The following is a 27,641-nucleotide window of genomic DNA, read 5'->3' on the forward strand; positions in this document are numbered from 1 at the left end:
GTAACTTATCTTGCTTCCCCTAAAATCAATGCTAGCACACAGACATTTTGCTATTTGTCTGGAAGTGACTGAAGGGGGGTGGGGGGAAGCATCCCTGGGTGGGTCACGTGACTCTACCAGCTCCCAAGGCAGATCTCTTCTCACAAGGGCTCGGTGGGGAGCCTCTGAAACCTGTGCCGGTTTTTCTCTGCAGACGCAGGAAGAAAGCAGGTGGATGGATAAATAAACATGGCCTTGCTCCTGGTGGCCTTGCTCACATTCCTGAGCTTGGGCGCAGGATGTCATCATCGGATCTGCCACTGCTCTAACAGGGTTCTCCTCTGCCAGGAGAGCAAGGTGACAGAGATTCCCTCCGACCTCCCCAGGAATGCGGTTGAACTGTGAGTATCAGAGACAGTGGGAACGACAGCGTGGCCGGTATTGGTGTGTTGCATGCTATTATTATTTTCACATTGGACTGATAACTGTTGGGCTAAAATATTTCGGCCCTGACCAAAGGCTTACATAAAACAAACTCCCCCGGCCCAACACTCCCGCCCTGCGGTTCTCTAAGGATCGTAGTGAGACTTTGGCTCAGAATTGTCGGGGAAGGGCAGCACGGAGACCCAAATTCAAATGCAAAGGGAAGAGCTTTTCGTTGTTTTCAACACTTCTGCTCTTGGGTGCCATAGACTCTTTGGTGAAACCAGAGAAATAAAACTGAGAAAAATCAGAAACCTAGAAGAGTTAGGGTTGGAGGGAGAAAGACGCCTTCGATTTAAGTGGAAAGCGCGGTGTGTTTCCTGAGGACACTGAATTCAAGAAGCCAAGAGTCACTACTGCTTTGGAGGCTCCAGCAAGTAATCCCTGAACTGAGACTCTGCTTCCTGGGGAAAAAGGAATTGTAAGGGAGGGAAGGGGTGTGAAAAAAGGAAGAAAGAAAAGAGAAAAGGAGGCAGAGAGGGATGGAGAGAGACAGGATAATCTTTCATACCCCTGGGAAAGTGTGATTCCCAACTTTAGATTTTTACCGAACTATTTTAATAGGAAGTAGACGGACTCTAAGAATTGGACAAGATCTTAGACATCATTTCACTCTATCTCTTTACTTTGCAATGGAGGAATCCGGGGTCTGGAGAGTAAAGAGAATTGCCCAAACTCTCACAATGAGTTGAGGCAGAGCCTAAACTAGAAAGCAGGCCTTTCACCTCACAGTCAACTATTCTTCCCTTAAAGTCCCATGTCCACTGCATTAGAGCAAGAGGAAAGCGGAATTGTTTAATTGTCCAATTACTATTGATATTTCCCCCGAGAACTGGCAAGTGGTGGCTGAGAGATTGTAGATCTGCTCAGTGGTTTTATCCCAAGGATTTGAAACAGAAGCTGCTATTCTGGAAGCCTGTTTTAATCTTGGTTCCCCAAAGCTATGCATGACTCTTATGTTACTGCAGAAGGTGGTCACCTTTTTGTTTACCAATTACCTTACCTACACTCAAACACGATGGTGCTGCACTTCAGATTTCCATTCAGGGACAAACGGCCGCAAGACTGACTAGGTTCTGCTTGTTCCTTTTTCCCTTGACATCACAAGCCCTCCATTCCTACCCAAAGGCAGCTGCAGCGGCAGGGAAAATAAGTGACCAACTGCGTGTTCTGGCTGAACCGCCTCAGGTGGACAGCTACTCCCGATTATAAGGAAGAACGCACCTATGCACAGGCTGCTTTCTTACTTGATCATAAACACAGGAGGGAGCCGGTGTACCTGAGCTCCTGTAAGAAGTCACCCATTCCTAAGCGACTTTGAACAATTACTGAACCTCTTTTGAGTCTCAGGTTCCTAACTTCTAGAGGGTTTAATACGACCTGCTTAGTCGGATGGTGGTGAACGCTAAATGATACAGCCCCCCAACACACACACACAATTTCTACCTCTCCTGGCCCTTCTCTTTTTTCAATGTTTCCCCATGGGCCAAGCAGCGCCAACCAGTCGCTAAAGCAGACAGCCTCTAACGAGACTTAATTTTACGGTGATACTCCTCTATCCAAAACTCCCTTCTGTGCTAGGCTGTCTGCTTTCTGGTATCTCTTTACTAGAAGAGAGAATTTTTTTCATTCTGCATAGAACAACAGGGAGTAGCCAGATGTGAGCCGCAGTCTGTGGAATGCCCACTTCCGATTTAGACTATAGCTGAGAGTGGTTGAATATTTCTGGCTTCAGGAGGGTTTAGGCAGCCTGAGACAACATAGCACCGTGAATAAAGTACTCAGCTAGGTGAGCAGGGTCAGGAATGGAGGGAATTCTCAGGTTATAGTCACAGGTGGGCCTTTAATTGATTATGACAAGTCAGAGATGGAAGAGTGTGGACTCCAGATCGCAAGAGACCTGCGTTCTAACCCAGACTATGACACTGCTTTTTGTTCTATCACGTGGGCTCTTGGCTGTATCATGGAAATTGCAATGTGTACCTTTTTCAGAGTTGCTGTGAGGATTAAATGGAGGATTAAAACATCCAGCACAATGCCTTGCAAGTTGCAGGGGAGGGGGGGATTGTTGTTGCTTTCGTCATCTGTAAAATACTAGAGAAAAAAAACACCACAGAGGGCATTCAGGATGATCAAATGAATCAACAGGAATGAGAATGCTTTGAAAAATGGATGTAAAGCTCTTCATAACTTTGAGATAGTTTACAGCAACCCACTGATTTAAGAATAATCTCCTCCTCCTCCCAGTGGCCAGAGTTCTCCCTCTCTGTGCCCTTACTTTCCGAGTAAGAAAATGTGTTCCTTTAGGCTTTCAATATTTTCCAAGAACTCAAGGAGCAGGTTTCATCCTGACCATGGGCAAAGGGTTTTTGATTTCAGACTTAACTTAGAAACTCAGCTTTACCTGGGGGCAGTCAATGAATCTAGAAAGGCCCCTTTGATCTCGCTTAATTCTTCCTGGAGTTAGAATTTCTAAGAAGAATGTGAACACCCATTCAAAACTTGAAATTTTAAGTCTAAGTGACTGTGTGGATACAGATATCTTTTTCTCCAGCGGGGTCAGATGGCCACAATACTAGAAGAAAAGACTCCACTGATGGCCATTCTTGGCGTAGGGAGATCTGAGATTATATTATATAGGCTGCCTGTGTTGACCCCTCTCCTCACAGCAAGTTCCTGTATCTCATTGCCATCTCAACTGACCAGCACTTACTTCTAATTATCTAATTATATTTTTCCCTTTTATTTTCTTCCTTTGCTATATATTCCTCGTTTTGCTGTTTTGGTTTAGATCACTAGCCATATCCCATAACCATAGACTATTGTTTAGCTAGGAACTAGTTTAGTCTTTCCTTAGTAGGTCCTTCGTTCGGAGGGATGTTGTCAGTATTACGCCGAAAGGAAAGCCTTTCGCTATGCCAATACGGTTCTGTGATCTCCAAGAGGAAAATAGATTTTTTGATGCTTGCAAACAATTTCAATTGTGGAATTTTTTTCTTTAAGAGCGTCTTCCAGGATTAATATTCTGAGAACAGTTTGAGAAAGGCTGGTTCGAAGTTGGTCTATCCAACCCCAGCTACCAGTACAGAACCCCTGTAAAGTCTGCACTGCAGCCCAGATCCCCTGACTCCCAGTTCAGTGCTCAATAACAGCTAAAGGTGGACCTCTGGCTGATTTTCATTGCTTTACGCCTGACAAGCAACTATTTAAGACCACCATGTGTCCTCATGAAGGAGATGGTTCTGAACTATGGACTAAAGCCATAACAGAACTAGGTGTTACTCTTTCACAGGTGTAGAAAGGGATGGATTATAAAACTACTAAAGCCACTGCTGACTTCTTCATTTGTTGAATATTGATAATTCAATTCACCTCATCATGTAGGTTTCATGTTTCCAATTGCCCACATCTAATGTTTTACAAACTCCCTTCATACTGCTACAAGAAGTAATTCTTTTTTTTCTTTGCCATCTTCGTTTGGGATCTGAACATCTAAAGCCTGGATTAAATAATTATGTGCTAATCTACCTCCTTGCTACCAATCTCTCTCTTCTCCAAACCAGCCTGAACATCGTCATTCTAGACTTCTCCATTAAACACCACTGCCACAATGTTATGATTCCCCAGTTCACAATCATTCCGTGGCTCATCTTTCTGACTTTACCTCTCACCTTTCACCAACAGGAACCATCTACTCCGCCAGGCTGATAAAGACTTGCTCTCAAGCTCAGTTTGTGTCCCGGGGTGTTTATGTCATACATATGTCATACATATTACATGCTTATGTAATCTTCAATTACTTCTTTGTCTCTTGAAATCCAACCTACTTATCATAAGCTTACTCAAAGGTTGCTTCCCTGACCATTACATTTTCATTTAATCTGAATCCCGGTGCCGTTCATTTCATAATCTTGCTTTGCCCTTAATTTTTCGTATGTATCTTATTTCCACAACTGAAGTGAAAATTTCCTTTGTACTCCTTATTGTGCCTGGCTCAATGCAATGTAGTTTCTGGGGCCTCGATTACACGTAGAACAAATGGTACAATAAATAAGGGGGAATTGCACCTATTTATTTGCTCCGCTCCTCAGTATCGAAGAAAAGATTCTTATAAAAGATGATTATTGCTCTCCCTGTGGTGAACTACTATAGGATTTGATAGTTTCCTTGTTTTCTTCGCTTTTTTATGTGTTTATTTTTTTTTTAATGCCTGTATATATATCATTCTGGAATCCATTAGTTTATTCAGAAAGAGAGATACATAGACTAGAAACAAAGTCTACTAAGTTAAAGGCTGAATATTCCATATTTTAGGCACGCCACTCAGTTCTCTTGACTTAATAATACCTGTCTCTCTATTTCTAAAAAGCATACTGAAAGGATGAGTGAAATTACCTAAACAAAATCACTTGAAACCAGATAAAAATGTTCAAAGAAATATAATTTTTGCCAATTAAGGTCAAATTCCAAAGCCTGAATGTTAGGTTTCTTGTGTTTCCCAGATGTGCTTTGATTATTGTAGTCTGCTTGGATATTAAAACCAAACACCCCACTGTGCAGATTGCTCTGGGTGCCCATATCTGGAGACTCTTACTGTCTTGTTTAGATATTTCTTTGAAAGAAACAAACAGCACAGTTTTCATGCTAATGCATACATAAGCTTTCCTCTCAAAACAAAACCCTGCACCTACTTTAGTGAGAAATGATATGTCTATGTCCAACATTTGGAATTTAATTGGACTGGGGTAAGGAAGGTTTATATTTCCTGCAGAGGAATCAGAAAAAGGAACAGCTATAGAATGCAGTAACTTGAAAGGGGAAAAGTAAAAATTATATTGCAGCGGAAATAAATTCTTTAAAGTAGAAGATGAAATCTACTCTGAGAATTGGCTAAGAGCTATAATTTACAGAGTCATTTCAGCTATTGAAAAGTAAGGGTTTGATAGGGTAGAACTGCACTACTTGGTGATGATAAAATCCCCTTGCTTACCTAAAGGTCAGTGCTGTCCTTCCTCCCCCAAGTCTTCTGCCAAAGAAGCCTAAGCTTCAGAAGCAGGAAATCTTGGCAGCAAATGGAAAATCCATTTAACGTTTGATTTTCCTTCTCCAAAACCACTAATTGGGTTATCCAGTCACTGTGGTTGATTGGACTATTTATTTTTAAGCTGTTAGATTTAAACTCTCCAATTTAGCTTTATTTAGACTAGATTCTAGCTTATATATCCCATAAGGTCACCTAGGAAAGAGAGTAATTATTTTTAATTGCTTAGGATCTGATGATCATAATGAGAATTGGACGTTTCTTCTTAATCTGACCTCTCCCTGAAGTATCTCTGGGCATGTTTTGGGTCTCTGACCTGAACATGTCATTACCTTGTTCTTTCATATGGAATATGGCAACTGATCTGAAAGTCTTCAAGGGATGTTCAAAAACTCTTTTTGAGTAAAGCAACCAAACCCTTGCCATAGACCTGAAGTCAATTATAGTTTTAGTCTCAGGAGTGGCTAGCGTCTACTCTCTCTCATACCCTCTCCCAGAGTTGGCTCTCTTTTCAGCTAGAGCCAACACACAGCCATCACAGAATCCTGTTATCACAAATCTGGAAAACATGGCTCTCTTTACAGCATGAGCCAACTTTTGTATCTCCTTGATTCTAAGACTGATGAAAACTTCTAAGAAATAGGAACCCTAAGAGTTCAGCTGTTTCAATGAATCAGAAAGATCAATTGAGGATATGGGAGAGAAAATTCATCAGTAGATTGGTGAAAGGTGGAAGTAAAACAGTGCTGAGGTTTCTTTCAATTTTGAAATGCTTTGATTTTACAAACATCTTCAGGCATCAAACTTCCCAAAACCAACAGGCTTTTTCTAGGCCTCCAGAGTCCAACACGTATGTAATTCCTAAATTTCTGTATTTCCGTTGTGGGATTTTGAAGGGGGGTGTGGTTCTTAGGCTTAATAGACAGTTCTGTTAAGTTCTGTTATTTATAAATGCAACACGGAAAACCTCCCCACAGACACCTCTCTATGGTTACTTTCAGTTTGGGGTTTTAAACAAAGACTTTGTGAGGGATCCCAGCTCCAAAAATAACTTTGTAACTAGATAAACAGAGGCTGATTGGAGGTCATGGAACATTTCATGCAGAACCTCCTGGAATAGAAGGGCATTGAAAAAATAAAAGAAGAGCCAGAGCCTTGAGCACTCGATTTCAGGAGTGGCCCCAGGATAAAATATCCTGTCCCTTCTAAGAAAGTCTACTAAGTTTTGGTTCAGAAGATAGGATCACATCCCTAGAAGACAGGGTGCCTATACTTGTGCTTCACTCATCAGCTCAGGGTAACAGCTTCTGAATCAGCCTCTATGCCTTCAGCCTTCTCCCCTCCCAACCCTCTGCTCTGAGTCCTGGCTCTGGTTTAATTCCTCTGTGGGCTCCAATGCCCAGATTCAGGACAAAAGTCCAAAGTCATAAGTTTGACATTAAGTTCCTCCATATTTTGTCCTCAAATTTAAGTCTCCTGTCATCTCTCTCAGCTTCTAGCCTTTCTACGCTTTGCTCTATGGACTATTTCCTAATCCCCAGCTCCCAAACATACCTTTTATTCCCCTACCTAAATACTATTATTTTCTCCAACCTGAAATGAATCCTACTCTAAGAGTCAGCTTTTGAGACCAGGTAAGATGCTCATTTTTCATGAAGTTTTCTTTCAACATCAAATATTTATTGATTATATTTGTGCAAGGCACTATACTGGACACTTGGGAGAAAAGAATCAATAGGGGAGGCACGGGGCCTGTTCTCATGGAGCTGCTAAAAGAGAAGAGTATCAAACAAGAAACGACAATAATGCTTTTCCTCACTTTTACCCACAACAATAAAAATCCCTCTCAGAACCTGGAACGGTCACTGTCAAAACCACTCATTTGACAATTAACTGCAAGTTGCCTTGTACAATCTGAAATCATAGATTGTGAGAGTTGGAAGAAACAGATGCCTAATGACGGCCAATGAGGAGACGTCTGCCTGCCTGATGCCAGACAAAAAATGGATGCGAAGACGGGTGTCTGCCTGTCCCATCTACAATAGATTTGCTCTTTTGACCACCTAGGGTTGATTTCAGGAACTGTGCAGGGCCACTTCCAGACACCTTATTTTTTTAAAAGGTCAGAAACTCCTATCTTTATTTTACAAGGAAAACACAGCCCTCAAATAAAACAGAATGACAAACGAACACCAGCAAATTTATGGTAAGGCTTAACTGGCAGATGTCGAAATATTTAAGTTTGACTAGAAATTTTCAAATTGGGCAAATACAAGGGTCTGGGTCCTTTGAGTTGGGATAGAGGAGAAGGGTACAGAAGGTGGAAAACAGCACCAAAAGTGGAAGCTTAGGCTGCACTGTTTTCTTTGCTACCCTCATAATTTCCTGAAGCTGCTTGTGCCCGTGAATACTAAGTGATATTGGGGAGACAGTGGGTAAAAGGAGTTTATGTGTCAATGCACAGTGTATGACAGCTTCCCTTCAGAGCAGCTGAACGTCATCTAATCTGGTAATCACACAGAGTTAGTCTTAACAAAGCCCAGATGTCTCTTCTGAAAATGATATACCTTAAAAACGTCTACCTTGGCATAAGCAGGCCACTAATAAATTCTTGAATGCTCTAGAATTTATAAGCAATTTCTCTTCCTTCTAAATTTCAAACTGTTTTTGCATGGCTATGTTTAGAATAGAAAAACAAATTGAATGCAAAAAAAATAAATGATCACTCTCCATCATCAGATCACAGCCTGAGCAAGTATCAACAGTCAGCCCCAAACCCTTCCACTGCCATACGCCCACCAAGGCTAATTTCCGCTCAGGGCAGGAAGGAATTTAATTGGTGTTTCTTTATGGTGTTTCTTTCTTCATTTAATTGGTGTTTCTTTTATGGGCAAGCAGTGTAGACTTTCCATAAGTAAATATATTGGGGGTGGGGTGCAGCAGAAAATACAAGAAACACTCTTTTAATTTAGAAAACAAACTGGAAAGGCAATGAAAGCAAATATGAGATTTATGGTGAACAGCAAAGCGGTCATCTGGAATCCTGCACACAGTAGCAACATTGTTTATCAGGCCCCTGATTGTGAAAATCGGCTGAGCTCCTTCAATAAGAACATACCGTCTTAGAATGGCATCTGATTCCCCCAAACAAATATTAGGCACAAGAGGAAAGAGAACAAACAGTTGTGATAACCAGATAGGAAAATTACAAAGTAGCTCTAGAAGCAGAGCTATAGGGTAAGAAGAAACAAAACAAGAGCCACAGAAGTATAAATAAAAGGAGGGCCTGGGCCACTGAGTCGGGGAATCACTGTGTCAATATCTAGGTCTTGCCTCTTGGGCTGGGCAAAGTCCCTGGAGAAGATTCTTCCAAGCTCCTACCTGGAGAGTGAAGCCCTACTGCCAGCATTCTGATGGCTGGGGAGAAGGGCTGGGGGTCTCAGCATCCGGCAGCCATAAGTGGTCTCTGTGATCTCCAGTTCAGAAACTCTCTATTCTACTCTCTTTAAAGAATAAACCTATCTGCCTATGTTTTCCTCTCGGAGTCTTATGGTTTCTGCTCCTATATTTAGGTCTTTAATCTGTTTTGAGTTTATTTTTGTATATGGTGTTAGAGAATGTTCTAATTCTTTGTTTTACATGTAGCTGTCCAGTTTTCCCAGCACCACTTACTGAAGAGATTGTCTTTTCTCCATTGTATATTCTTGACTCCTTTGTTGAAGAGTAATTGGCCACAAATTTGTTGGTTTAGTTCTGGACTCTATTCTGTTCCATTGATCTATGTGTCTGTTTTTGTGCCAGTATCATATTGTTTTGATTACTGTAGCTTTGTAGTATAGTCTGAAGTCAGGGCACATGATTCCTTCAGCTCTGTTCTTCTTTCTCAAGATTGTTTTAGCTATCTGGAGTCTTTTGTGTTTCCATACAAATTTTTAACTTATTTGTTCTACTTCTGTAAAAAACGACATTGGTATTTTGATAGGGATTACATTAAATCTGTAGATTGCCTTGGGTAGTATGGTCATTTTAACAATATCTTTTTATTACTGACTTGTGAGAATTTGTGGTACATTCTAGATACAAGTCCCTTATCAGATGTATGATCTGCAAGTATTTTGTCCCATTCTGTGGGTTGTCTTTTCACCTTCTTGGTGGTGTCCTTTGAAGCACAAAGTTTTTAATATTGATAAAATCCAGTGTATTTTTTGTTGTTGTGATATTTGGTTTTGGTTTCATATCCAAGAATTCCTTGCCAAATCCAAGGTCACGAAAATTTATTTCTATGTTTTCTTCTGAGACTTAAAGTTTTAGATCTTACATGTTGGTCTTTGATCCATTTTGATTTAATTTTTGTATATGATGTCAAGTAATTGTCCAACATCATTTTTTGCATGTGGCTATCCAGTTGTCCCAACACCATTTGTTGAAAAGACTATTTTTCCCCTACTGAATAGTCTTGGCATCTTTGTTGAAAATTATTTGTCCATAGAGATGTGAATTTATTTCTGGACTCTAAATTCTGTTCCATTGATCTATATATCTATCCTTGTATCAGTACCAAACTGTCTTGGTTGTATGGAGAATGTTCCATGTGCACTTGAGAAGACTGTATAATCTCTTGTTGTTGGGTTGAGGGTTCTATACATGTCTGTTAGATCTAGTTGGTTTATAGCATTGTTCAAGTCTCCTATATATTTGTTGATCTTCTGTCTAGTTGTTCTATTATTGAAAGCAGGGTAGTGAAGTCTTCCACTTTTATTTTCAAATAACCTATTTCTTAATTTCTGTCAGTTTTTGCTTCACATATATTGGTGCTCTGTTATTAGGTATATATATGTTTTTAACTGTTACATCTTCCTGATGGATAGAAACTGTTATCCTCATAAAATATTCCTCTTTATATCTAGCAACACTGTTTTGTTTTAAAGTCTCTTTTTTCTTATATTAGTATAGCTACTCCAGATTTCCTGTGACTGGTATTAGTATAGCTGGTATTTGTATAGCTACTCCAGATTTCCTATGGCTGCTATTTGCATGATGTATATACTATTTCAATCCTTTTACTTTGAGTCTATTTGTGCCTTTGAGTTTAATATGTGTCCTTTAGAAAATATATGGCTAGACCATATTTTTAGTCTAGTTTGTTAATCTCTGTCTTACGACTGGATTGTTTGATCCATTCACATTTAATGTTATTACTGATATAGGTGGATTTACATTCGCCATTTTTGTTTTCATCTGACTTTGGTTTTATTTACATCTGACTTTTTGTTTTCTATATGTCTCATGTCTTTTTTCTTCCTCTATTCCTCATTTACTACTTTCTTTCACATCAAGTGAATCTTTTCTAATGTAGCTTTTAAATTTTTTAATGACTTTTTATTATATTTTTGAGATTTTGTTTTTCTAGTGGTTGCTCTAAGGTTTATCATATGCATCTTATCAGAATCAGCTAGGTTAATGAGAAAGAGAGAGAGAGAGAGAGCGCAAGCTGTATGGTGTGGAATATGTTACCCCTATATAGCTCTACTCCCTAACAATTAAGAGAAGAAAAGAAAAAAATTTGCAGTTATAGAGTCTTTTATAATTACATAATTACCTTTACCAACGCTTTTTGCTTGTGTGGATTTGAATTACTATCAGGGGTCACTTGTTTCAGCCTGAAAAACTTCCTTTAACATTTCTTATAAGGCAGGTCTAATAGCAACAAATTCTCTAAGCTTTTGTTTACCTTAGAAAACCTTTATTTTGCCTTCATTTTTGAAACATGGGGTTTCTGGTTATAGTGTTCTTGATTAACAGGGTTTTTTTTTCTTTGAACACTATAAATATGTTATCCCAGCTCCACCTCTGGTCTCCATTGTTTCTGATGAGAAGTGAGCTGTTAACCTTGTTGATGGTCCCTTGTAAGTAATGAGTCATTCTTCTCTTGCTGCTTTCAAGATTTTCTCCTTGTCTTTGATTTTCAGCATTTTTACTGTATTGTGTTTGTTTATGGGTCTCTTTGTGTATATTCTACTGGAATAATATTGAGCTTACTAGATGTTTTCAATAAATCTAGGAGGTTTTCAGCTATTATTTTTCCAAATATTTTTTTCCTCCTTTTTCTTTCTCCTCTCCCCGATACTTCCATTATGCACATATTGGTGTGCTCAATTTTGTCCCATATTTCTCTGAGGTTCTCTTCATTTTTCTTCATTCTTTTTTTCTGTTTTTGGCTTGCATAATCACTATTGGTTTATTTTCAGTTTTTCTATTTCTTTCTTCTGCAAGTTCAAATCTACTGTGATTTGAGACACTCGTGATTTTTTTAAATTTCATTTTATTTTTTAAAATAATTGCTATCTCTTTATTTATATTCTCTATTCAATGCAATATTGTCAGCATATTTTCCTCTATTTCTTTAATCATGCTTTTCTTTACTTCTGTGAACATATTCATAATGACTATGTTCAAATATATTTCTGTTAAATCTGACATCTGGTTATTCTCACAGGCAGTTTCTGTTGCCTGTTTTATTTTCCTGTTTCTTTGTATCCCTTTGATTTTTGGGTTTTTTTTTTCTTTCTTTTTCTTCTTTTTATTTTTTTGCTGGAAACAACATTTCAGATAATCTATTGTAGCATTCTGGGTACTGGTTCCACCTCCATGACTTATTAGTGCTGTTTGTTTGTTTGTTGTTTGGTGACTACTAGCTAGATTATTTTAGTGAAAGCCTTTGATGTTGATTATCAAGAAGGCACAGCTTTGAATATGCCCACAGTCGCCCTGGGAAGACAAGGTATTGGCAGGGCTCCCTTCCATTCTTTCCCTGACCACACCCAGATGTTAAACTTTACTACTTGCAGGCAGATTATGCTACTACTTTCAACAATTCCCAGGGCACAAATTCCTCTATAAACTAATCCAGTCAAATTGTGGCTCCTTCAAATAATCATTTACGGGGTCAATGTTTGATATCCATTCTGACCCCAGAGGGACTCCTTCCAGCTGTCTTATTCCCCCGGTTCTCTCCTGCAAACTAATTGTCCTACGTTATGTATCTATTAGATCCATGAATATCCCAATTGCCTTTACCATACCTTTGCTGTTCTTGAGAGTGCTCTCAGGCTTAAACTTCTCCATCCTCTGCTGCAAATGAAATCAGTTCCCTTGGGAAGAGAATACCAGATACGCACTTCACAGTCTGCTTCTCACTTCGGGCAAAATCTCAGCCAGGGCTCTGGAGCCAGGAGTGGATTCAAAGGCAAACTTCTCTCTGAGACCCTCATTCCAGGAGTTAAACACTTGAAGGAAGGTAGAGTAACAACCTGAGATGTTCTTGGCTTGATTCTTTTGGCTTGGAACCACCACCTCATGAGCCCTGGGAAGAGTTTTGGATCTCCAATATTCTCAGCAGGCCATACCCAAGATAGAGCCTCTGGTGCACAAGTGTGCCTTGGTTAAAAAGAAAGGAGCTCCCACTTCCCAACCACACTTGCCCAGAATGGAGCCTCAGCAACACGCAGCTGGAGGCAGAATGAGAAATGCTGAAGTCCTGCTTCTCCTGGAAGAAAGCCCTCCACCTGGAAGCTGGGAAGAGACGAAACCCTGTGTTCTTGACTTCTTGCCTTCTGGAGTAGAGTCTCCACTTCTCTGAGGTGGGAGGGGAGAGGGAGGCCGTAGTTTTGATTTAAGTAACACACTCTTGCCTTTTCTTAACTAGATTTTCATAGATTTTCTTGAATAGATGTTTCCTCCTTTGCTCTTTGCCCTTAGGACCATTTCCAGAGGCTTTGAATAGTTTTCTTTCTTCTTTGGTTGGTTTGCTTTGTTTTTATAATTTTTACCAGGTTCACTACAGAGCTGGTCAGCTGAGCTCCTCACACAGTCGTGCTGAAAATCAATCACACCACTATGTTCTTGATCAAGCAAAGCAAAGGGGGAGCTGGTTGTGACTGAAAGCAGAAAAGCAGTCAGGTACCCAGGATTATCCTCTCTGAAGTTCTTGGTGTGCCCTTGAACAAAGGAGGACAGTTGGGCAAGCCAGGAATAAATTTTTCACCCCATTTTTACTTTGATGTTTTTCATATACATTATTAGTTTTAAATAATTCAGTACACATGTCCTAAATGTTGGTCTGGTGAATAGTAATGGCTCTATCACCTACCAAATAAGGCCACTAACTGCTTTCTTGGCAGGCATACCAGTTTCTTAAACATTGTGATATGGCGAGCAAAACAAGTGGAAATGGAATTATACCTGAAAGGATGGTTTCCAGGGTTGTTCTAGTTTATTAGATCAAAAGAGAAAAACAGATTTCTTTCCTCCCGAGCAGGCTAGAGACAAAATGACCTTCTCCCTGCGTGTTGACAGTCCTGACCATTTGACTGAAGTAATTTCAGCAACAGGGAGCATGCAGTTGTACCAAATGGAAAACAAGCCAAAAGCAACGTCAAAATCTTGAGTTCAGCATCTTCCCCGAAAAATCACTGAGACCCTAAACAAAGTGGTACATCATACACGACCTGCTACTACACGCATCACACCTTTATTGAATACTTACTGTGTGTACAGCCATTTGCTGGGATATAAGAGCCCATTTTGCAGCCCTGACATATGACCCTTTTAATGTAGCTAAAGAGAGAAGACACACACAGAGACGTAGAAAAAGAGAACAAGGCTTTTCAAGTGATCATGTGATAACACAATAAGGACAGGGAATTGAGGACAAAATTTGACTACTGTGGAAGTTCCTTGAAGGGAGAGGTACCCACACTCGCAATAAACAAACAAGGGTACTTCCTTGAATAGGTGAGATATGTGGTGGATATAAAGAAAAAAAGATTTGAATATGTAACAGTGAGGGAAGATGCTTAGTAGATAGAAAGAACACCTGGAGAGCTAGTCCAACAGCAGCAAATCAAAGAAATAGCTTTTTCTCCAGAAGGAAATAGTATTGTTTCTGAATTATCAATTTCATTTCTCAAAATGTGCCAAGCACAGCACTTGGGTGAGAGTGGGGGAAATTGGAGCATTTCCATTCCAGATCTCCAAATTCAAGAAAGATTATCTAGCAGGGAAAAAAAAATGTTCTGTTTTAATAATTAGTGGAGGTTTGGGTAGAAAGAACCGAGGCATGATTCAGAGAAATTTAGTGGAGTGTGTTAAATGGCTTTACAAATCTCTCTGACTGAATGCAGAACAGACTAGACCCAGCCTGATTCTGCAGTTAAGAAATACAAATTACTTAAGTCACTAGAAGTATTTTCAAATAGAATCAGTTTTTTACTCAATTATTTATTTCAACTGTCTGGAGTAGGGACTAGCTGAGGTCATATTACGCCTAGGAGATCTTTGGATCTAAAACCATATGTTTCTGAAATAAATAATTCTTTCAGAGAAACTTACTTAAACATTGGGCTAATTTACTCTTTCACACACTAAGCAAATAGACGCCAATTAGATCTAGATAATTTTCCTAGAATTAACCTGAAATTAGCCATTTTGTTTGTTGATCCCCAACCCAACTGTTTTTCAAAAGGAAAAGAAATGAATGAATAATTGAGCATAAAACAATAAATATCAAGAAAATGTTCCAGATATTCTGCCTCTCCATCTATTGTCTTCTTCTAACTGCTTTCAAGGTGAGCAGTCAAGATCAGCTACTGATGGCAGCCCATCTACTTTTTTTTTTTTCCTTAACATCTTCATTGGAGTATAATTGCTTTGGAATGGTGTGTTAGCTTCTGCTGTATAACAAAATGAATCCCCTATACGTATACATATATCCCCATATCTCCTCCCTCTTGTGTCTCCCTCCCACCCTCCCTATCCCACCCCTCTAGGTGGTCACAAAGCACCAAGCTGATCTCCCTGTGTTATGCGGCTGCTTCCCACTAGCTATCTATTTTACATTTGAGCCTAGGGGCAGGACAGGAATAAAGACGCAGACGTAGATAATGGACTTGAGGACACGGGGAGGGGGAAAGGTAAACTGGGACAAAGTGAGAGAGTAGCATTGACATATATATACTACCATCTACTTTTGGTTTTGCATCACTCTTAAGTTGTCTCCCTTCCAATAATCACGATGGTGTAAGTGACACGCCAGGGGAAATCAATTCCTTTGAACTAAATACAAAATCCTCCCTCGAATCATAATTGGGACTTTGTTGATTCTGCTGTTGTCCGAACACTTTGACAGACAGCCGACAGCCACCATCTTGTTTTCACCGAAGTTGAATAGCTTGTCTCCTGCAGCCTTTGGGGAAGATTTGCCAGCCTTTAGGAATAGCCCCCCCTGAGTAGGGAATAATTACAACTACTTAGATATCAGAATTGCATTTCCTAGAGACTGGCTCCATGTTGTTTTTCTCAAGATTGTTTAAAGGAAAACTCCTTTAACCCCCTAAAGGGATAGAGTCTTTTTCATTTTCTTTCTACTTAGAAAGATGTGACATCTACAGAAAGCACTTAGATTTGTAAGACGCTCAAAAACAAGGATGCCCATGCCCCTGTCTCAGGTCTGGCAAGTATCATGCATGTCTTAGACCTAAAGCAAGCGATATTTCTGAATAAATGAAATGAATGGCTTGCACTGAGTTGAACTGATGAGTTAAATTGAATTGGATTGGATTGAAATGAATTGAATTGGACTTCTCTGCACTGACAGAGTAACTATCATGAAAGCAGAAGGAAGGTAAGGGTGTACCATTCACTAGCTGATCAGGGCCAGAACTCAGCATGATCAGGGAGTCCAGGCCCTCCTGGCTGCTGAGGACCAGAGGTTAAGTGATTTCCCAAGGACAGATAGCAAAGTGGGAGCAGAGCAGAGCCTCCAGACATAATAACAGTAAAGACAAATAATTGGGCTTATGTGTACTGTGTAAGTAGAATGACAGGCACAGCTCTAAGTGTCTCACTGTAGCATCTTTTTTACTCCTCATAGCAACCCCTTGGGGCAAGCCCCACTATTACCCACACTTTCAGATAAAGCAACTAGGCATCAAAGCAATTAAGTAATTTGCCCAAGGGGCACATCCAGGATTTTTGGACTCAGGAAGCAAGACCCCAAGACACTGCTGTTAACCACTGCAAGACATCATGGGCAGGGAAGAAAAAGAGTTTATAACCACAGTTTAAATAAAAGTTTTAAGAAAGGATAATGACAACAATTTAAGGAAACGGAGAAACAGCAGAAAGGAGGAATTTTTTCCCCTCCTGAGGACGTGCAATTATAAACCTGTTCCAATCTCCTTAATGTAAACATTTTTAAGACATCCAGATTTCACATCTCTTGGACTTCCTGAAGTTTGACCCTGGTAGGATCTGCTGAACCCTATTGTACAGAGTGTAGGTATGTCAGGGTTCTAATTTCTGGGAATGTCATAAAATAAAAGGTTTTTAAAAATAATACATAATCTCATATTTATATTTATCTATACTTTATAATCCAAAACATAGCCCCATAATGTTGAAAATGTTCAATTAATGTCTTGGGACACAGAGGCCCTAGTTAGTGCTGGACACCGTGTTCATGCTTCCAGAATGCAGGAATACTGACATGGCGTTGTCTCCCTGCCCTGTGGGCACCAAAAGGCCTGTCGTCCACTGCTGAATTTTCTGCTCCCATCAGTGAGGCGTGACTGAGTGCCTCCACTGAGCCCTGCACATAGAGGTGTTCTAACCATCCTAGAGAATCAGAACCACACACGATTCTAATTACTGTATTCTAGTTCTGAAGATCCCAGCTCTTTAGAGTCCCTTGGCTTCCACAAGTTTGTGCAAACCCATCCTTGGTCCCTCACCATGTCTCTGGCACCTTGACGGAAGTCGACAATTTTTCTGGTGAGTTCAGGAAGCAGAGAGAAAGGACAGATGCCTCCCTGCGGGGCAGGCCTGCAGGCCATCTCTGAAACCCTCACGTTCCACCGTATGATAGGTGTATCACAGGGCAAGGAGGCCAAACAGCATCTGGGAAGGATCCCAGGACTAGGCATGAGAAGACCCGGGATCTGGTTCTAATCCCAAGAGCACCTTCTTATCCAACCTAGGAAAATCATCTAACATCTAAGGGCCTCAGTTTACGCTCCTATAAAGTCACAGAACTGAACACGAGAATCCCTGAGGTCACTTCCCTCCCCACCAAACAGCAGGAAAATTTGAGCCCTGAGAATGAACTCTGACTGAAATCATTCAACCCTTTAATAATCACACCAGCTTCATGACACGGTCACTGTCCTTCCCAGCCTACCACTTCCAGAGACTCTGACAGCTTTGTCATATGTGATTCTAGGAATCTCACCTGTGCGGTGAAAGTCCTGCATTTTTTGCCAGCCTCTTTTTTTCAGGCTTGTCATGATTAAGTGGCAGCAGGGAAAAGCTAAAAGACCGGGTGTCTTTTTATTGACAGCTTGCCCTGTAGACCCTGCCCCGAGAGGAGGAGAAGCAGAGGTTAACAGAGCCCATCAGCCGTCCACAGTTTCCTAGGATTTAGGTCTGTCCGCAGCTGACATTGTATCCTCATCACTACAACGAGTGGCACAACCCAGGAGTGAGGGCCATTTCAGTGGGTGTGTATGTGGGTGATAATTCCTGGCTTTCCTTTCCTAAGTCCAATATTTAAAACCAAGAGCCCTGGAAATTTGAGGCAGTGGATGGCCTTAAAATTCCTTAAAGAGGTGAAGGCTGGGGTGGAGAAGAGGCACAGTAAGGATTATGAGACAGATGTAACCTTAAAGAAAACAGACCTTTATCTTCTTAAAAATCATTCCATAGTCTACAGATCGTGATTTGGATATTTAATTACATTCTTGTTTTCTGATGCTGCCCAGGCTAAACTTATGCCTGTCCCTAGCTCTTAGAATGTTACACTAAAAACTTACACTTAAAAACAAAAAAGAGCTTCTGAATAATTACATTATATCTCAGGATTAGCATTTTTAAATGCCTCCTAATAGCTAAGCAAGTTCCCTCTGGCTACGGACGTAAACCACGTACCCTCTTTGTTAGTGATGGTTCAGGGAGGACCCTCTCTCCCCTGAAGAAAACTGCTGCATCTGTTCCTTTTATCACCAACACTCTTCGCTTTGTCCTGCCCCTTGGCAAAGTCCTGGCGCTTCTACTCCATCTCCCCCTCTCCCTCCCCGCCCCCTCCCCCAGAAAGCAACTCTGGGTGGAGCTCCCTGACATCTGAACCTTGCTTGGAGGGCATGATTCCTTTTAAAACAGACTTTACGGCCATAATGTGTATAGAACATAGTGTTTATATGACTCAAGTAAGTAAGTCACTTAAATGCCTCATGGCCTGAATGTTTCTATCTCAAATCAAAACGTGGATAAAAGGAGGAAGGGAGGGAAGAAGGGGGAGAGGGAAGGAGGAAAGCACTGAGGGAAATGAGGAGAGAGAAATACTACAGTTCTTAGAGAAAAGGATTCCAGTGGGCTAGGCAGGTAGACCCCAACATAGCTACTACATCCTTTTATTTTATTTATTTTTAAAGCGAGTGATGGTTTTATTGGCAAAATTATAATATATAGGTAGTGTAGGAAGTTATTTCAGATGACAGATTTAGTTGTTTTCCTTACAGCTAAAAGCTGCAATTACCACATTAAAACTTTAATGCAGAATTATCTACATGTGAAGCTTTAGTCTCAGGCCTGGAGCAGCTGTGAAATGAAAGTGACCACACCATTCGAGTCCTTGGATAGCAGTATATTGCCCTTCACCTTCCACCCTTGTCATCTTTCCAGCTTCCATTGTAGACAGTTCCATCAGGAGTGGTACGAATACCTACTCCGTTTCTTGCAAAGATTCCAAAAGATGTTCTTGTACAGTCCCCATTTGACACAGAGGCACAGGAGAGATTTTCCGGACTCTGCCATGTCCCCTGGGCCGCCAGCTCTGTCTACATCCTTCATTTTATAAATGTCGAAGTTGAGATTCCAGAGGGCTGAGGCAACCTTCCCGAAGACCCAGAGCCAGAATTTGGCAAAACCAAGAACGGCACCCAGGGTTTTGGACCTTGATCTTCAGCAGAAGTGAGACCTCTTCACCAGGAGGGACTTTGAACGTGAGGCAGAGGATTGTAGGTTCAATTGAGCAGGCAACAGAAAGCCATTGCAGGCCTGGGAGCAGGAGTGTGAGTCATGTTTCTGGAGCCTTGGCTTGAAAGTAAGTGTTCAAGACAAACTGGAAAAGAGAGAAACTGGTGAAATGGAGACCAGAACAGAGGCCATTACAGTTATTCGGTCATGAGGTGAACAAGACTCTGGACCAGAATAAAAGTAGAAATGGAGAAGAAAGGGTGGATGCGGGAGAATTTTCCAAGGAAGAAGCAATCGGATTTTGTGGTAATGAGGGTTGAGAACAAGAGACAGTCAAAGACAAACCCGACTGTCGTAACCATGGAGGCTGGCTCGCTGTTTCACAAGCTTGTAGTCCCTCTGTGGCCCCATTCCTAGAGAAAGCCAGGGCCTTCCCCCACTCCTCCATTAGGAGGATGGCAGCTCTGTCAGCAACATCAGAAAGGCACCAGCTCATTCCTTTGCCAGCCAAGAACATGCACACGTAGGTCTGTCAGTCTGTTTCCAGCTCTTTTTTTTCCATCTCGAAGGTACAAAGGAAAACGCTCAGAGCGTGCTTTAGGCAAAGCACATTTTATCCCAAAGCTGAGAAAGAAAAAAGCTCACCTTTCACGCCATCAGTGCCAGGATTCTGAAAGCACCAAGAAATGGATAAAAGAAAACAAGATGCAGCAAGTGTTCTGATTCTTCAGTTAGGAGCAATCTGAAGTGGCACACGTGTCGCCTGGCTGAGCAGGCATCGGGGAGGAGAAATACAAAAGGAGACTGGATTGAAGTGCTTTGATGACAATTTTCTCAAATAAATAAATAAATAACTGGGAAAGCATCCCGTTCAAGAAAAAGTGGGCTCATTTTTGTCCTGAAGACACAGATCACGAGAGGATGAGGCAGAGAAGAGATGTTACCTTCTGGGTATTTTTCTTAAGGGAAAAAGACCTCTGTTACTAAGAATGAAAGACTTGGGGATTTTGATGTGGTGGTCCTCAGTCTTCCTGTGATGGACTTTGATGTTGAAGTTTAGATAGCTATGCATGTAGCTCTGCCCCTGAGCTGCATTTTTCATATGCACGGAGGCACTCAGAATGACAACTTGAAGGCAAAGGAAGTTATTGAAGAGTCTACCACTGATACCCAGAACTCCAGGCACGTGTAGGCAAAAGCCCTCACTGAATATCTAGAATACAGTAGATACCCCCCAAAAGATTAGTCCCTTCCTGCACTGTTCTCAACTATAGTGACGCACAGGGCTACGGCTTTTAGAGACATCAAAATAGCCCAGATTTCTGTTCCTAATGGTTCTTTTAATTCACAACAATAGCTAACATTTACAGAGTATTTGACAGTTTGCAAAGCACTTCGACAGGCATTATCTCATTTGATTCTCACAACGTGCAAGTATTTCAGTCCATTTGGGCTGCTATAACAAAATACCATAGACTCGGTGACTTAACAGACAACAGAAATTTATTTCTCACAGCTCTGGAGGTTAAAAAGACCAAGTTCAAGGTGCTGGCAGATTCAGTGTATGATGGGAACCTACTTTTTGGTTCATAGCACCTTCTCACTGCATCCTCGCATAGTAGAAGGGGCAAGGTATCTCTCTGGGGCCTCTTTTATAAGGGCACTGATCTCATTCATAAGGGCTCCACCCTCATGAACTAATCATTTTACAAAGGCCCTACCTCCTAATACCATCACCTTGGGGGTTAGAATTTTAGCATGCCAATTTAGGGGACACAAACATTCAGATTATAGCAGTAATACGGAGGTTATTATTCTGTACTGACGAGGAAACTGAGGGTCAGAGAGGTTAAATGATTTGCCCAAAAGTATACACTTTAAAATGAAAACAGAATCTGAATCCAAGGTTGCTGTGAAGACCAAAGGTAGGTTATGTAAATTACTCAGTCCGGTGTCTGTTACATAGATGCTGCTCAATAAATAGTACCACCTATATACCACAACACACAAGAACTTCACCAGAACAACTTGTCAAATACTTTAGCAATTCTTCCTTCAAAGGGTGACCATGCAAACAAAGTAGAATAATTTGGTTCATAATTACTCGCTGTCTGGAAGTCTCAAAAGGATTTCTAATTCCTGCTAATTTATTAGGCAAAGAAGAAAAACCCAGATTCACCAGTGTCTTCCTGGAACATTGCAATGCATTTTGCTCTCATATTCTAATACTCAGTTAATGTATACTGAGCATAATGTTGGTGCAGAAGTTAGAAGGCGGAAGCACAATGGAAAGGAAATCAAGATTTACCCAGCACCCACTATACGTCAGCAACTGTGATTAGCCCAAAACAACCTCGTGAGACAGCTGGCATTAAAGCCTCTTGGTATACAAGACAGCGAGGCCCAGGAAGACTGTAAGATTTGTCCATGGTGTGACTGGTGCATCACTGAGCCAAGATTTGACCCCAGAAAGTGTGTCTGCCTCCCAGTCCATCCTATTTCAACTATAGCACAGACCTCTTGATTCTAGAAATTGCTAGAATTCTACTGAGTGCTACTTAACCCCACCAAATTCTCTAGCTCTTTCAAGGACATAATGTTACATCACTGCATCTATATAATTCAAAGTGCCAGGTTCCCTGCTGACTTATGTTGAAGTGTCAGGTAACCACAAAAGGCCACCTGGTCCAAGGACAGAAACCAGAATTCTTTAGTATCATCTTCAGGGGGCCACAGTACATTTCCCCCCAGTTTTGATTCACAAGGGATTCCACTATCATCCTGATTTAGAAGATGAAATTCTACACCTAGAGCACAGCATTGTAAGGGTTTCCTTCTTCACTGAGCCTCTGTATGTGTTGCCGCAGCTGTGTGCTGTGATCACGTTCCCTCATTTAATCCTCACGGTGACCCCAGGATGTAGAGAGTATTATTAGACCCAGTTTGAAGATGGGGAAACTGAGACTCAGAGAGGTTGCATGACATTCCGGCTCACACAGCTTTAAGCCCTGAGTCTGGGCTCTTTGTTCACTTTCTACTTCTGTCCACTTTTTTGATGTTGAAAATCATCTCTTACCATCATAACAGCTGCAAAGGGAGGGTGCCCAAGGGCAATGTGTGTTGCCTGGGATTTCAGTGGCCATCTATTATAAATGTTTACATAATATTTGCAGAAGAATCTGGGAAGATAATTCAGTGTTAACAGATTTGGTCAAACAAAACAAAACAAACCAGTGATTTTAAATGTGCCATTGTAAAAAAGGGAGGAAACTGTGCAGGTGTGAGGTAGGTAGAATTGATGGGTTAGAAAGGAACATTAAGGAAATGATTCAGGCTTTCAGCATGAAACTTACCAGAAAAAAAGAAGGTGATGGGAATGATAAAAAAAAAATAAAATAAAATAAAAATTAAAAAAAAAACAATTAAATAAATAAAAAACCCAAACCCAAACCAGAGAATGCTTCTTATCTGAATGTTTGGCCAAATCATGCATTATTTGCTTATGGAACATTTTCCAATATATATAACCTAAATTTCCTCAAATTCCACCAGCACAGTCGAAACAAATCATATTGTAGTAACAGGAAATTATAAAGTATCTTATTTCTTGCCCAACTCCTTCACTCCCTTTATAAAGTCAGCTTTCACTTCGCCTGGAAAGGGTCCCTGGGATACACTGGCAATTTCTGGGGGAGGATCACATGTGGTCAGATGTGGTCCTCTGGTTCTGGCCAACGTGCCAACGTCCACTGCCCATGAAGTCACTCCATATGAAGCCTCTCCAGTCCCACTGCTGCCACGATGAGAGCCACGGGGGTGAGGATCCACTGTCTCTCACGGGCAATAGCTCATTAGTTGCACTGAGAAGAGAGGACTCTTACTTCACTACGTCCCATTCAGCCGGCCATGAACCAAAGCCTCCTGTGTTGGCCGCTGTCCTTGACACACCCTAAGCCTGTCTCCATCTCCCCCAACTCCTCCACTGCCCCTCCACTCCTCACCCTTCCCGTGGAAAAAGTTCCCTCAACTTCCACCTAGAGCCCCTCCCTTCAGGGTGCTCAAACACAGTCCACGTTCTTGGGAGAGGTTAAAGATCTTCCTGAGTTTTCCCTGAGCTGACTGCTTCCAGGCATTCCACACACAAATCAGGTTCCTAGGGGCATCCTCTTCTCACTCAACCATCCATCAAATCAGCATTTTGAAAGAGCTGTCCCAAAGCTACTGGCCACATCTACTCATCAACTAAATTCAAACACTTCCAAATCTCTAAAGGTTAAAATCATCTGGATCCCATACATCTGTATGTCACCCTAGCTCTTAGTGAAAGGCTCAGCAATATTGCTAAGCGATGAAGTTGCGGTGCCACTTCACAGTTTCCTAAAATAATCCCATACCTTTTCTTTGCACTGGGTTTTTCTTCTCTCCCTCTCTTTGCTATAGTGGGTGAGTACTGCTGTGATACAAAACAGAGCCCATGGGAGTAGTCAATAAAAATGATAACATGGGATCAGGAGAAAAGTTGAGATGAAATAATTCACCTCTTAAGAACGGTCAAGCAAAATAAACAGTGAAGGTGGCCATAGGGGCACATATGCAAAGAAATTTGAAGAACAGAATGAGAGCGAAGATGACATACATCAATTCCTCGGTGGTGTACTCAGTCTAACTCATTGGTACACATTGATCAAGTTCTCAATAGCACTAAACCTTTTTTCTTCCTCTTCAGTTGCACTGCCCAGTGCTTCCAGATGCCCCAGTTACCTGGAATAAAACTCTACCCTTTAGAACTCTGATTAGTCCTCAGCACAGGTAAACAGGAGCAGCTGCTAGTTTGTATGGTTCAGACTGAATTCCAGAGGAGCAAATGGTAAAATGATTACCCCCGTATAAACTAATTTTTCTTTGCTTCTACTCTGTCATCCGTGAACTATTATTATGCAGATACTCAGTAGAGCCAGAGGACGCCAAATCAAATGAAAGGTGTTAGCAGGTGTGTCCCATTCAATAGAGGAGTTCCTTCAATGACACCAATGACAGACCTGAGATGCAAAGGGGTGCGCGTAGTGGCGATAGAAGGGGTTGCTTTGATTTGGAAAAATCATCCTGGTAGCCTGGAAGGGTGAGTATTAAACATAGAAGCTGCATATGCCAGAGCTGCCCTCAGTGATTTTTAATCTAAAACCTGTGAACCTTTTTGTTGGCCTGATTGTGGGCCGGCAACCTCCAAACTCTGACCAAGCCAACGATAATAATCCTAGCTAACACCAGTCGGGCATTCACAAAGCGCCAGGGCCATGTTTACCTAGCAGTAGTTGAAAAGAGAAAAGAACCCCTCTCCTCCCCAAGCTCTCCTTTCTCATGTGTTTTTCTTACTCCTAGAGCTAGTTGGACTGAAAATGATTCCACCCTTATCAGTCTCAGACAGAAATACAATAGGGCAGAGTGATTGTTCCTTTGTTTGCTTTTTGGCTTCTAATTGAAGTCAACAAAGCAGATATTGGGGAAGGAGGCCAGAATCTTGAACTAAGAACATTACTCTAAGACGTACGGTAGCAAAATGCGGTCACATGAAAAGCTATTGGTGACATAATTGGAGGTTATAAAAAAATTCTAGGGCTTCCCTGGTGGCGCAGTGGTTGACAGTCCGCCTGCCGATGCAGGGGGACACGGGTTCGTGCTCCAGTCTGGGAAGATTCCACATGACGCGGAGCGGCTGGGCCCGTGAGCCATGGCCACTGAGCCTGCGCGTCCGGAGCCTGTGCTCCGCAGCGGGAGGGACCACAACAGTGAGACGCCCGCGTATCGGGGGAAAAAAAAAAAAAATTCTAGCTTGCTTTTCCAACTACCACGTGTTAGGCCCTGTGCTAAGAACTTTACATGCATTCACAACACCTCATTTAATCTTCACAACATGCTTATTAGGAAGCACTATTTTTATCCTCATTTTACAGAGAGGAAAACTCACGTTTAAAGGATACATAGCATATGAAGAGCATAGCAAAGACTGAGACCCCCATCTGTCTAATGCTAAAGCCATGCCCTTAACCTCACCAGGTCGCTTCTGAGCCATGTGTTTGCTGGAGCCTTCGAACTCATCATGGTGTCCTGCCTCAGTCTCCTCCCTCCCACCCATCACCACAGAGCAGCAGAGGGGACTTCCGAAACCCAAGTCTGACCATTTCACAGCCCTGCTTAAACCCTCTCCGGGCTCCCTGTATACCCGAAATTCCCCACTACAGCTTAGCAAGAGCCTTCCTGAGTTGACTCTTGCTCACATACAGCCTCAGTTCTTACACATTCCTCACGCTTCTGGTCTACCCACGATGATTTTCCTGCAGTTCCCGGAAAACGCCAAGTTTCCTCTTCCTTGCAAGTCTCAGAACAAGAAGCTCCCCCTACCAAAATGGTCTTGTCCTTCCCTCCCCTGTTCTGATTACCTATTTTATTTTAATACAAATACACCAACAGGATTTGGTACAGATTCACCTCCTCTCAGAAGTCTTCAAGATCCCACAGCCTCCATAAGCTGCCCCTTTTTCGGGGGTCCTGGAGCCACCCCCGCACCTGTGTCACTGCACATATCACACCAAATCACTTTTCTTTCTAACCTCTAGATTGGGACCTTGAGAGCAACAACAGTACCTTATTCATTGTCTTATCCCCTGAAGTTGGCACCATGACTGACATAAACCAGGTCTTCCGTAAATCAACAGAGCAAGTGCGGAAACCTCAGTGCTAATAAGCCAACTCTTACTAATGATGCAAGGAGGGCAGGAGATCCTGACAGAATGGTTTTGTTTCCCTTTTCATGATATAAGACAGCATGATTTAAGGGGGTTGTGTCTCTAGCGGTGTGTCCTACTGGAATGCATGTGTTTCAAGTCCTAGTTTCAAGTCCCAGCTGTTACCAACAATTCCCCAAAGTGAGTCCTCATCAAGAGAAGCTTTTCCTTGTCATTTTCCTCTCATCTTCACAGCAACAGCCCCATCTTTGCTTTCACCCCAGCACTTACCTCAAATGACAATCATCGCATCCTTTAGATTTCACAGTCCACACAAACCGGGACCATTGTCAACCTGGTTCTTCCCTCTTTCCACTAACCTGGAACACTGTCTGGCACATAGAAGATGCTCAATAAATACATGCTGAGTGAATGAATGATCTACCTCTTTGAACTTGGGGTGAGATAATGATGAATATCACTGGTAATTGGCATGTTTCCCATGTATAAAGTGCTGGGTTCAGAGTTGGTGTTCAAAACATGTCTGGAGGTATTAAGGAGGTACATCTGGCTGCAATAAACTCTCTCTGCTCTCATCCCTCTGGAGGTTCTGGTTGGGCCCCGTGAAGGGCCATGCCGTGGCCAAGGCTTTTTTCCATCTGCCCTTCTTCCTGTAAGCCAGGTGCTCTCCACTCACCACTCTGTGGTTGGAGGGGGCCGTCTGCTTCCCGTGTACCTCCTGTCCCCTAGAACTGGGCTTCCATTGGATCATTCTTCAAGAGCAGGAAGAAGGATGAACAAATTTGTCCACCAAATGACTTAAATCAAATTTTAGTCCTTCGTGTCTCAGCATTAGATAATGATACTTTTTGTGTATATCTTTCAAAGGATCCTTATTCCTTTGTGTCATATTGTTTTCACCGCAATCAAAGGCTTGTTCGGTCACTGTAACAGCATTCAGCTCTGAGCCTAGTATGTTTTTCATGCACCCTCCCCACCACAAGATTTCTGCTTTGACTGGAATTCAGGGCATCTCAGCTTCCCCAAGGCAGAGTGAAAAACCATCCCAACTTCTTACTTCTTCAATAATATAAAAGTATTATGATTGTTGCTATCATCTTTATTATCCTTTCCAAGACATCTTCACAAATATTGTCCCCTTTAAGTACTCCTTTTATTGTTTAGAGTTGTGGCAACCTAGACTCAGAAACAGTAACTCATTTACCCTAGGTCACATAGCTGTTAAGTATTGGAGCCAAAGTTTAAACATGGGACTCCAAGCTCATGTGCAAACCTGCTTGTTGATTCTTTTTTTCTCTGAAGCACTTCCCCAAAGGCAAGACTGTGGTTTATAAACAAAGGAAAATAGAGCAGGCTGGTTCTGACGC

General features: G+C 41.6%; 1 protein-coding gene across 2 annotated transcripts in view; it reads left to right on the forward strand.

Moving 5' to 3' along the window:
* Positions 1–228: 228 nt before the first annotated feature.
* The window catches only part of FSHR (follicle stimulating hormone receptor), a 163,198-nt gene continuing 135,785 nt past the window's right edge, over positions 229–27,641 (forward strand). For both annotated transcript variants that reach the window (XM_019942510.3, XM_019942511.3), the window contains exon 1: positions 229–380. In XM_019942510.3, coding sequence (XP_019798069.1) covers positions 229–380 — 152 coding nt within the window. The remainder of the gene's footprint in view (positions 381–27,641) is intronic.

This window comes from Tursiops truncatus, chromosome 14 (genome assembly GCF_011762595.2).
Source record: "Tursiops truncatus isolate mTurTru1 chromosome 14, mTurTru1.mat.Y, whole genome shotgun sequence".
Lineage (NCBI taxonomy): Eukaryota > Metazoa > Chordata > Mammalia > Artiodactyla > Delphinidae > Tursiops > Tursiops truncatus.